We start from the raw sequence: 13,059 nt of genomic DNA, 5'->3' as shown, positions 1-13,059 counted from the left end.
CACTCATGCAAGCCCAAAAAAATGACAATAAATCAATAAATGATACCAAATATAACCATTATTTAAAATGTGAACATGTCTTTACTTTTTAGTTTTTATTCTTTAATTTGGAGGGTAAAATAGGTATTTTACAATCATTAAAGGGTCGGGCCAAGTCGGTGCACAATAGGCCGGTCTCGGTCTGGGGTTATTCGGTCGGTCTCGATGGGGCGCCAGACGGTCCAAGTAGCAAAACCGAGACCGACCATTTATAAACAGGCCGGGCTCAAGCCCGACACATTTAATAAACGGTCTGGGCCAGGCCGATCTATAAGCGGTCGGTCCCGGTCGGTTTAGTCGCGTTGGCCGCTAATTGACACCCCTAGACCGAATAATTCGGTTTGGCCCGAATTATTCGCGTTTTAAATTCAAATTAGTAAAATTAGTGTTTTTTACCGAATTTTATTTTTAATTCGGATTCGGTCAGAATTTTTGATTTAATTCGAACGAATAATTCGCGAATTATTCGGCCGAATTACTAACACAGGTTGGACCGCGAAAGAGATCGAACTCCATTGATCGATCTGCAAAATTACCATTACTACCGAAAGTAAAATCCTTACAAGCACCATCTGAACGAGCGATCCAGTGCGACCACTGTATCAATGCGCAAACTAATGGGAGGTTGCGTGGAGACATCTTCAGCACATGGGGTATGGATAATGTAATGTTTTTTACACTCGCTATGTCTTTTTTTATTGATAAGGATATGATGCCTACATGTAAGTGGGTAGCATTCTTTTTCCCTAAAATTTAATATTTTCTTAAGAAAAAGAACCTTGCTAGTCTATGGTGTTGCCTAAGCTCATAGATAGGTAGGCATTGAAGATGCTTTTGTGCACCCTCCCATTGGCCTTATGCTAGTATTGTCTACACCAGATTGGTAGAGCTCTGAGCCCTATTTTCTTTGATTTTTTTCTTTTAAATGGGGAAAGATTCCACAAACCTTGAGTGGGGATTCATTCCCATGCTCTCTCGTATAATGAATGAGCCATGGAGCCACATTGACACACTTTCTCCTGAAAAAAATGTGGACCCCTACTGAACGAATCCATCTTCCATCATCTCGTTGGTGCGATTTCTTACTCTAGGGTTATGGGAAACCTGTACCCTTCTTTTATATATATGAAAATTAAGACTGCACCGATAATAGATTGACAAGAGATTGTTAGAAGAAACCGATAACAAACCAAAACTAATAGCAGATTGAAACCGATTAAGCTGAGAACTATTTGTTTTGGTTTGGTTTCTATAGATCGAACATCTTATTGATCCAATTTCAATCTTACTTGGTATATGCAAACCCCCACCGCCCCCACCGGCCAAAAAAAAAAAATAGTGGAGAGAGTTCCCTAAAACGTAATGTGGCCCCTCTACTTGCGTGGGGGCCAACGGGAGCATAAATAGAAGCAACAACAAGGGGTGGGATTTATACTTTTCATGAGGGGTAGGGTGGTCATTTCCTCTCTTTGTGTTAGGGTTCAGGGGTCATGTTGTCTTTCAGGCTTCTTTTTTTCAAAAATAAAAAGAAAAATAAAATGATCATTGTTTGACACTCTTGTAATGTCTTGAAGGATAAAAAAAAAAAAAAAAAAAATTCATTCCTCATTAAAATTTTGTATTAAATTCCACAAGTGATACGGTTATATATTTTTCTAGGTCGAAAGTCATAGGGAAAATCGATAATGGGGAAAGGGTTCCACAAAACAGCATGGGAAAAGTAAAAAAGAAAAAGACCTTATGCCATTGGGATGAGGTATGCCATCAATTCTACGTTTGTATCTTTTTTTCTCATATGAAATGACCTTGCTTGCTATCTTTCTATAGAAGATACCATTTTACCAAACTTCATTCGTGCGCTTCCCTATGCCATTTTGCTCAAGAATCATAATCACCAATAATTTGATTATTCATTAAAAACCATATTAAATGAAAGACCCCACATGAAGAAATCAATCGACTTTTTTGCAAGCTCATCTTTGAAACCCTTTCAAATCTGGAAGGAATAGCATTTGCATCGACCTGAACGAGATTTTAACTTTTTTTTACTTTAGTTATTTATTTATTTTTTATCATAATGAGAGTTTTGTGGTCCATTCCTTCCTTGACTTTACTATAAAATTCAAAAAATGGATGCGACTCGTGGAATAGTGTCAAGGATACCTCATTGCCGGATTCTCACTTCATCTATAGAGAGGAGAGAATATTTTTAACCATGAGATTTTACTATGATTTTAGATATTAATATTGAATCGGTTATATTGACCAATTCCTATTAGTATTGGATTGATTTTATGATTTAATCATATTAATTGTGACAATATCAATACATGATTGATATAGATCAGTTGATACAAAACATAAATACATTTTCTCGTTGAATTTTGTTACTTTTGATCGCATATCATTGACGATATCATGAACTAAATCCTTGAATTTGATCTTCTATTTGACTGAGGGTAAGATAATGCAATCCTTTAACAATGAAAAATGAAAATTAATAATGAGATTCATTTCTAAGAGTCTAACCACAAGGCAAAATAAAAAATCACAATAGATAAAGAAATTCTCAATATTTTATTTTTGGGGTGTTTGATCTTTGAATCTTAATAGAATTTCGATGTATTTTGCGTAGTAAAAATGTCTAAAACTGTTCTTTTTTTTTTTTTTTAAAGCAAAAATATCAACTTCATTTAAATTTGGTAGTGTCGGTTTAATCAAACCAAAGAATGTCACCATCTATATAGAACACAAGAGACAAAAATAAAAAATAAAAATATTGTGAACATCCTTAGTGGCAAAGAGTGTCAACATCTATTTAGCACATGAGAGACAAAAAATTGTGAACAATACTAAGCGGCATATTTTGACCCGTATGTAAAATGGTTTTGTCTTTTCTATATTACATATGGGTTTCCTTCTGATGTAAAAAGAATTTTAAGGGAAGGGAAGTAAAATTTTCATACTTAAAAAATAAATATTTGTAATCATTGTCTCATGTGATCCAATGTGATTGTATAACTACTTAACATTTTTAACCATTTTTAGTAATGATACATTTTTCATGTAAGTTTCATTTTATATATTATAAAGAGTTTTTTATGCAAAGTAAAGGAAAACTTTATAATCAAATATTGAATTATTTGAAGTTAATGGTACTCTACCTTAGGAAGCGAGGTCTCGTGATCAAACTTTCGTCGTGGCATCTAACTTCTTGGTGCCACCGCATGAGAGTTTTCATTTCGGACTGATCCGTTCCTATGTAAGTGGTATCACAGTGACCCCTGAGACTAGTTGGATCAAAGATCCGGACAACCTAGGTATAAGAAAAAAAAAAGTTAATGGTATAATCACATGAGATAATGATTATTTTTTTATGCATGAAAAGTTCACTTCCCTTCCCTTTAATTCCCTTTATAACAAACATAATTGCATGGTTATATGGATATTATTATTACTTGTTTTGCTTTAAAAAAAAAAAAATCATCCTTTAATAGTTTCTTAGGAAAAAGAATCGTAAAAGACAACGTGACCCCCCTAAGCTAAGTCACAAGGGAGGGCGAAATGATCGCCTTACTCCACATGAAAAGTAAAAATCCTGTCTTATTGATGCTTCCATGTTCATTCTCATTGATCACTATGCTGATACGGAAGCCACACTGCCTTTTACGGAACCATCTCTCGTATTTTTTTATGAGAAAAGAAAAAACTATTTAAGTGCATACATTATCCACAATCACAAACATCTAGTTTCTCCCTCTTAACCTTAATTACCTACTTATGAGCAATAGATAAATAAAAAAATTGACTCCCTGGGTTTCATAGTAATATTTACAAAAATTTAACAAAAGTATATCGTCTAAAAACAGATTAAACATCTCCTCTAGCCATCCTTAAATATTGAATGGGTTTAATGGTATATAAAGTAGTTGGACGCATGGCTCTACTTGAATTCCTTCCCTACAACCCAATAGTCAGAGTCAAAGTTAAACCAAATGTGGACCTTAATAGATCCATAGACCATAATAGATTAGCAAGTATAGACACACCACCACCGTCCAATTACTAAACGGCATTTTTTTTTTTTTCCAATATGGATAGTGACAACCATGGCTTTGGGATCTCTAATTTTGTTGTGTGGACTTAATGTATGCTTTTTATTTATTTATTATCGAGTTTTTTATTTACCATAAAGGAAAAAAGACAGTTTTCCTTCACCACTTGGTGAAAGAAGAGAGGGTCCTGATGTGAATCATGCGATTACTCTTCTCCGTCTGGAAAACTCAATCCAAAGAAAGAACATAAATAACATGGTTTTAAGAAATGTTACAAAATCGGTTGCATTGGCAGATCTGTTTGGATGTTGGCCGTGCCTGATATCAATACCTGAACGTTCTAACTGGAGGTAAATCTGTTTAAAAAATATTTATTTATTCAAAATTGAGGGTAAAACCATCCAATTCAGCTCGATACAGCTAATCTGTATCAGATACAGTATCAGTATCCATCGTAAACCAATACGAATCCCAGTTCCGTTTTTTAAAACCATGATAGATAGGGCTCCACAAGTTGTTAATCCGGATGTTTCTTCAGAAATACATAAGCTCCACCGATCAACACTTCAGGAATCAAAATTTCATACAAGGAGGAAAGACATTAAACTTGAAGAAACATGTATTACCATACAGAGACAAATGTAGGCATCATAATCGACCAGAGAGCTATGACCAATATCCACCAGCAAACTGAAGCTGAGGGTTATTGTTACGATTGAAAATCATACATTGCTAGTACAGACAACAGGCAGGCACAAGAATGAAACAAAGATATACTTAATCACAAAAGATCCTTCGCAAGCCTCACTGATTTCTCATTTATAAATGCCACATCACCATTTTGTGTAGGTAGCAAATGATGATCTGAGCGCTCTTCTTCACTGTCTGCTGATGCGGATGAAGCTACGGATTCAGACCCATCATCATCTGTTGAATCATAAATGTCAGAGAAAGAAAAAGGGTGGGGGGGGGGTAGACAAGAAGAATACTGCATAGATCTCAACCAACACTGAGATTCCTAATCTACTGTATATGTTATGCCTTTGAAATAACAAAGTAAAACAAGTCCTAACAAGATTTGCAGTCCCCACACGAACCATTTTGTGCTTCCAGAACTTCTAGTGACGTCTCTGGTGAAAGTAAATGATGATGCAGTTTGGGTATTGAAATATTGCAGCTTAAGATGCATGAACAAAGATGTGACCCTAGGTAGAGTGGAATAGCAGATCTGGATTCATGTAGCAAAGCCCATTTAGCTGGCTTATGACTTGCTTGAGTTTTGAGTGTCTCTAAAGAAGTCAGAAACGAACAGAAAAGGGATTATAAAGGATAAAAGGAATTTAAGAAAGTATAAAGGAACAAAGAGGAAGAACCAAATGATTAAGCGACAAGTGAAAGACATACATGGGCATGTACACATTCACACACGTGAACAACATACAAAACAAGGTTAGGAAGCTTATTAGCGAAACCAATTTTGTTTTATCTTCCTTACCAAGTCGAAGAGTAAGACAAGTATGGCCTTAAGCAGACCATATTACATTGTAATGTAGGACTAGATTGGACACCCAACTAGACCCAAATTTGCAGGAACTTTTAGACTAAAGAACAACCAAAACCAGTCTCGAATATATAGCAGAAAATCACCCTCAAACAACAGTCCAGAATATATTCTACCACCAAAAACAACATTACAGAATGGGAATAAGAACAGCAACAGTACTTAGAACCAAAACAGAGATTAGCTAAGAATATTAACAACTTCCGACTAACAGTAATTAGATTCAGCCGTCCAGAAACTTCCAGCAGCAGGCATTAACTCTACAGAATGTAATCCAGAACCTGCAGGTCACTAAAAGACGAAAAAAAGGAGATTTTTTATATCTCACTATTCAGAGGTCAGATAGGGCTCCAACTTGGGTCGAACCTAACCTGGGCAGAGGTGGATCTTCGACCAAAAAATGGGGTCATTCTGACAGCTGGAACTGACTAAACCAGCAAGGGCCGAAAGCTCTGTTTTGCAGAAAATTCTGGGCAGAAATAGAAGGAATCTCGTACCTGGTATTTGCGGCTCTAATAAACCTTGAAATTACAGTAGAACTTAAAGAAAAGATTACTTGTAGCAGACCTCCTGGACTTCACGTCGCAAGGAGTCGTTGGATCGAACACCAACCCATCACTGTGATCAGACACACAGAAGTTCTCTTGCAGAGAAAGCAGCAGCAACATCAAAATAGTTTTGTCAAAATCGTTCTAAGCTTTTAGGAATCTTCTCTTCTTTATTTATAATGTTAATGAGGGAGGGAATTACAAAATAAAAGGTTCCTCAAAAAGGAAACCAAATATTCTCCCAATACAATAGTTACTAAAAACTGAAATTAGAAACTAGTTGAAAAAGGAAACTAACTACTAATGACTTGACTCCTAAGGAAACAAATATAACTCAAATCAAACACAACTAAAAAGGAAACTAACTAGTAATCCCGTACTCAATCTTAGAGCCCCTTTTTAGACCTATAAAAGTGGTCTATTACACTCAAAACACATGGGATCAAAGGCCCAACATGTATGGAATCCAACCTTAGGCTTATTCCCAATAAAACAAGTCTATTTAGGAAACTAATCTGCATCACATTGAGATCTCAAAATCTTGATCATTTGGACAGAGAACCAATGGTCAACCTTCAAGGCATTAAAAAGGACACTAAAACTACATAACCAACTGAATATCATCAAATCAGATTTTTAACTCCCTAATGCAAAACACGAGAAACATAGAAAGTTAAGTCCTCATACAAGAAAAAAATAGAGAGAATATTCAATTAAATGGTATAAATTTGCTCAAGAAGCAACATGCTCGAGCCAGAAAAGAAACTAACCAGAATATGGTGGATGATCAGGTAGATGCCTAATTGCTGTAGTTTGAATACTTTCTGGTAGTAAACAGTTGCAGAAAGAACCTGAGACTTCAAAATTATCCATATCAAAATAAAGAATACCATACTTTTAAAGAAAATAAAGCAAAAAGAAATAAGAGGAAATATATTGCAACTTGTGTCTTTAACGTATGCATCCACATCAGCTGGGAAGATGCAGGCCTCATTTCTCATGCATGGCCCCAACTGAACAGCTAATCCAAACTTTCCAGAAGCCACAATGTAGGCTCTAAGGTAACAGTGTAGACAAAGAATCTTCTCTTACCTAATCTAGCTAACCGATTCACCCAACCAGGAATACGTTTTCCGGTGAGACGCATGCAAACATCATCAGTAAAATGGTTGCAGTTCTTCGCAATCAAATGATAGGAATCTCCATGATAATTTCCAGAATGTTGTTCCATGAATAACCGGAACTCTGAACAGGACATGTCGGTACTGCCCAGCAACACTGACCGTCTGTAGACAAAACCAGGACAGCATTTCGGCTCCACCTCAAACACTCCACTTGTTGGGTACTCATGGGCTCCAAATGCAAACTCCATACCATGAACTGCAAACCAGATTTTCATCAGCACTCTGTTTATGTGCACCAAGAGATATATGAAATGTACATGTACACACCTGGAGCAGATGTAACCATTATATTATAAACTTTTCTAAAAAAAAATCATCATTTATATAACCATTTCATTATTATTTTTTTAATGAATAACCTTCCCTAAGAAGACTGCTAAAATGGCAGGTCCTGGTCATCACATGCCAACCCATACTCCAAAGAAATTATTAAATGTAATATCTATACAAGTGCTAGAGACTGTAAAATCGTCTGTAATGGAGCAAGCCAAGCATGACGAGCGCAGGCCACAAATTGAAGGTGCAATCATGTAGTTACCTGCATCAGAATAAAGCCAATGAAACGGATGTAACCACGTGCCTAAACGCTCCTCTTCCTTTTTCTCACTTCTTGTACAAATTTTATGAACATCATAATCAAATAAATGATTTGTTGGATATCTTAGCTGAAGAATCCGTTTAGCAGGGTTCCCATAGAGACCAACAAAGCTCTTGAACAAATATGTTGATTTAGCATTCATGCCACCAATAAAGGGTCAAACTAATAAACAAATGAAGTAAACAAAAAGACCAAGATTTTATGCAAATTGGTGGAAGCTAAGGTAATGTCTCTCAAGCAGGACTAAAAGGGTCAGCCCAAAGAAGGCCCCACTTTGTAGATCGTAGAGTTATAAAGAGAGTTTTCTTTTTAAATCCATGCACCCAATACCTACACCTAAGCAATTGTCTTTGAGAAGAATTATTGATATATAAATAAATGAGGACTATTGACTTGACAGAATAACACCAATCATCATCTAATGTAACAACTCTCTTTTTCTGTTGTGATCTAATTGAGCAACTGAAATTTCCATAAAGAACAGTAACATAGGAAATGTGAGGCATCTACGAGAACTTGGAGGCTTGCCAAGAAGGGATAGTAGTTAACTAGGGCTACGTTTGCTTGCAAAGGAAATTATAGGGAAGGGAAGGGAAGGGAAGTGAAAATTTTCAAAATTAAAAGAAACTTTTGTAATCATTTTGTATAAACTCCAAATCATTCCATATTTGTTTATTAAATTTTACTTTACTTTGCAACCAAATCCGTTTGGTTTAAAAAATAAAATAAAAATTACATGTAAAATGTGTCATTACTAATATGCAAGAAATTTAAGTTGTTTATACAATCACATGGGGTAATGATTATAGATGTTTCATTTTAAGTTTGAAATTTTCACTTTCCTTCCCTTTAATTCCCCTTGCAACCAAACGAAACCTAGGTTTCGTCCTTTCTTTATGTTGTACCAATTCTATTAGGTTGTGTTTGGTAGCCAAGAGAAGAAAAGAAAAGAAAAAAGTACAAAAATTGCACTACTTTCTTAGTTTAAGAAATTCTCATTGTGTTTGGAATGTCCCGAACTAAGAGAAGATTCTTTTTTGAATTTCAAAATTTACATTGGAAATGGTGAAGTTTTCTTCTGATGCCAAAAAAAAAGTCATACCTAAAAGACAAGAAAATAAAAAAAAAAATCTTTTCTTTTCTTCTATTGGTATCCAAACAGACATAATTTTTTATTTTCTTACCATTTTATTTCATTTCTTCTCTTTTTCATGCTTTTTTTCTTTTCATTTCTTTTCTTTTCTTCTCTTGGCTACCAAAAACAGCCTTAATGTTCATGGGGCCGATAGGAAGGATCCCATTGGAAGAAAAAAAGACTAAAACACTGAAAGCATAAACCTTTTAATTTGGTAATTCATTTCATATTTTCAATCTGGATATTTTGTGAACAGAGAGTGCAAACTCATCCTTTGCTTGATTGTTATGGGTCACATATCACAACAAAAATCTCAGGTACTTTTCTTTTCTTTCTTACATAGTGCTTCTTAGTTTCTTATTCTTGTTGGAAACTTATGTGGAGATCTTGAATTTAATATTTTTGGATATGGTTAAGCTATTCGTATTGAATCTTGAGTATTTTTGGATTTCGATTATTGTTTTTTAGCTGGTTGAATAGTGGTTCTTCTGGGGTTTCAATAGCTTGAGAAGTATTTTTTTAAGGAGTTGGTTGGTCCACCAAAACAAACTATGATTGGTCCAGAATTTTGCATACTGGCAGTTAATCAATTAATTCATATAATGGTGACGTTTGGTGACAATTGAAAATTGCATGGTTCACCTTCATTGAAATATTTAGACTTCCTGTGTTTCTGGAGACTGTGTCTCGAATGCTTTACTTGCAAGGTTAAGTAATTGCAACTTAACCTTGGCCCTACATCTGGAGATTTATAATAATAATAACCCCCCCGCGTTTCCTAATAAGTCGGGAGAACCTAAAGAAATTGGTGGGTTCTTTTAATTACACAATTCAGTTGAAATATCTTGAAGCTCTGTAACGAGAGCCAAATGATGAGAACTTGATTTTTTTTTTCTTGGAAGTACCAAGATAAAGAAATAGAACCACCTGATTTCACCCCAAGTGTCTAACAAATGGAGAAGCCAACATACTATTGAGAAGTAAGAAAACCATTAACAAACCACACATTTGTTAATGGAAATCCTCTATGAGATATTGTCTACACTACAAAGCAATAACATTGCTAAAACAATGAATGAATTCCAACATGATGAGGAAGCTAAGCATTGCTCAATCATTTTTTTTTTTCTTTTTTTTTTCTCAAGATGTTCTAAGCAAAGCAAATCCAACTTCCCATTGAGACAACAGCAATCAAAACCATTGCACCAATCACACCAGCACCAGATGTGAATTGGTTACTCACACTTGATAATGAAATTTTCAACAATGCACATATGTTGTTCAGCAACAGAAAACCATACCCTTCAGAATTCAATAACTGAAGCTACCAAATGCTTTACCAATACTAAAAAAAATCAAAATCTCCCAGATATACGAGACATAAAAGTAAAAGATAAAATATCCATATACCTTCGATTCCGGAGTGGTAGATTCCAAGTCCAAACCAGTAGAGGTAGTTGTTTATAGGCGTTAGATCATAGACATTGAGGTACAACTGAGCACGATTGCCTCCATTATTCTGCTCATTCGTGGAAGCCGAGCTCCACAGAAACGAGCGCATGTTAATTCCACACCACCAATTCTCCAAAAGAAATATTTCTAGAATTTGGAATATCCCAAAAGCCCTAAAGAAACAAATTGCGTAACAAATCAGAGACAAATTCGACTTCAAGATTTCGAACTCATCGGTGAACCAGCAAAATTCGCAGCTAAACAAAATATGGAAACCCTAGAAGAGTCAATACTATGAGTAACAAGAATTATAACGAGAATGAAAGATGGATTGAGGCCAGAAAGTCAAGAAACCCAAAATGCAAGAGGAGAATCAGAGGAAAAAAGTGCGAATATTTGGTAACCGACGAGGGAAGAGAGATCTGACGAATGCAATAATTTTTTTTTCTGGTTTTTCCCTTCCTTAGAAATATTTTCGATCGAAAGCCGCGTAAGGAGAATTGGCGGCTCGCGTTCTCAGACCTGAGAGGAAGGTCAGAGTTCTGAGCACTTATGTTGGTTTCAGACTTTCAGGTAGAGAATTGATTTGAACTTGAGAATTGCAGATTAATTACTTTGTTAATATTAATAAGTAAGAGATTAGTTAAAAAAAAATACCTTGATGAAATTTTAAATTAATAAATGATGATCTGGATAACATAAAATTTTGATGATAATAAAATCAAAATTATCATGTTCCAAATTTCTACAAGTGGCAACAAATTTTTTTTATTTTTATCTTCTCAATCAATAAATAAAACAAAAATATTTCTAATCATATGATCCTGACACTTAATTCCACATATGTAAGTGTCAAATCTAACTGTAAGATACCTAGGAAATCATTTGGACTGATAACCTTAGGCTGATAGTCATTGCACTCATGTCGAATTCTTAGATTTTTTAATTATTTGTTTTGTCCGTTGGTACACTCCATTATTACAAAAAAAAGAAAAGGTTGGTACACTATTTCTATTGAAAACTTAAAGTGTGAATAAGAGAATTAGAGAATTTAGTCTACATGTTCATGAAAATTCAATCTGATCCAATTTTGCACATGATAGAAGTAAGCATCCAACCATGATTTAGATATGTAGACTGCTAGACAAGAAATATTTCCTTTAAAATAATTGGGGAAACTTTGCCCTGATTGTTGTTTCTCAAATGGATGGAACTTTCGTAGATTTGTTAAGCCAAGAATTGAACGCAAAACCACTATTTGCAAAGGTTAGACTTGGTACTTAGGAAAGGAGGATCTATATTGGTCATTTTGTAATTAGAAAAGAAAAAAGTTGAAATTCTAATTTTTATTTTATTTTATTTTCTTTATGTTTTAGTTTAAGGGAGAAAGTTTTCCTTCACCCACCATGAAGGAAACACCCATGAATCTACCATCATTAATACTCCCCCTCCCCCTTATTTGTTGGAGGCCCAATATGCCCTTATCTGTTCCTTGGCACCCATCCAAGTGCAGTGATGGCCATCGGCAAAGGAATTCCTCCTTCAACATGGCTTGAAGAAAACTTAGTCCTAGATCAATTGCAATTTACCAATATACCCATGCTACAAAATTTGACTCTCTTTAACTCCATAGTGGAATTATACAATTTCCCCTGGTTCTTATATGGGCAACATGTGAAGACAAGGGTTGAGAAGAGGTTACAATATTTGTTGTAAATTGTAACCAACTCAGTTGCAAACAAATATAGAGATCTACATTGATAAATATATATATATATATATATATTATAGAGCTCAAATTTGATATATCCGAACAGAGAGCTATTCTATCTTGAATTTCCTCAGTTTCTTATGTTTTGAACCCATAATGAACGGTAATAAGAAGGGTTATGGGGAAACCTGAAAAATAATGGACAGAATAGACAGTGGAAGAGCAACAGTTTCATCTTTTGTTTTACCGGAAGACAAGCAGGGAGCTTTCAATTCTGAAGTCATTCTCATTGACAGTGGCTGGTGACATTAAAGCTTTTGAATCTGTAATGTTGGCTTCACATGGCTTGGTAACAGCGATTTCCACAAGCCTAGTTTTGAACAGATAATCTGTCATAGACAAATTCAGAATGAACTAATGTGTTATCTTTTTTCGACAGACCCTATTCAGTTGGGAAAAGGCGAAGTTGTTGTTGTTCTAGATTCTTACCAGAAAGAATAACCAATTTTTATATTCTCTAGAACGATCCATTTGGAAAAAAAAGCAAGTAGTCTAGTGACTGCTAACAAGTAGAAGTTCAGTTAGTATTGTTAACAACTCTAGTACTACCATCAAGGATGCTCTTCATTACGCATTTTCTGCATTGCTGCAAGGATGGAGGAACCTAGAAGTCAAAGACAGACTCTCAATCAGTGATTAATTATAAGCAAGAATAAGACTTTCAAATGTTCTCTTATGTCAGTAGGATTGTTTAGTTTCTTTCTAAATAGTAATAA

At 35.0% G+C, this 13,059-nt stretch overlaps 1 protein-coding gene across 5 annotated transcripts; it reads right to left on the bottom strand.

Moving 5' to 3' along the window:
* Window positions 1-4,659: 4,659 nt before the first annotated feature.
* On the bottom strand, window positions 4,660-11,186 carry LOC122082849 (deSI-like protein At4g17486). 5 transcript variants are annotated; one of them, XM_042650636.1, is made up of 4 exons: window positions 10,531-11,186; window positions 7,296-7,583; window positions 6,974-7,060; window positions 4,660-5,018 (listed from the first exon to the last, which is right to left on the bottom strand). In XM_042650636.1, the coding sequence occupies exons 1-4, from the start codon at window positions 10,679-10,681 to the stop codon at window positions 4,876-4,878; spliced, it is 669 nt and encodes a 222-aa protein (XP_042506570.1). In that variant the 5' UTR covers window positions 10,682-11,186; the 3' UTR covers window positions 4,660-4,875. The 5 variants fall into 5 exon arrangements, with proteins under 5 accessions (XP_042506570.1, XP_042506572.1, XP_042506569.1 ...); XM_042650638.1 differs by having other exon boundaries at window positions 6,974-7,054; window positions 10,531-11,183; XM_042650635.1 differs by having other exon boundaries at window positions 4,660-5,021; window positions 10,531-11,182.
* Between the last annotated feature and the right edge of the window lie 1,873 nt (window positions 11,187-13,059).

Source organism: Macadamia integrifolia, chromosome 6 (genome assembly GCF_013358625.1).
Source record: "Macadamia integrifolia cultivar HAES 741 chromosome 6, SCU_Mint_v3, whole genome shotgun sequence".
Classification (NCBI taxonomy): Eukaryota; Viridiplantae; Streptophyta; class Magnoliopsida; order Proteales; family Proteaceae; genus Macadamia; species Macadamia integrifolia.
Note: the sequence above shows the minus strand (reverse complement) of the source record. Positions and strands in the feature narration are given on the sequence as shown.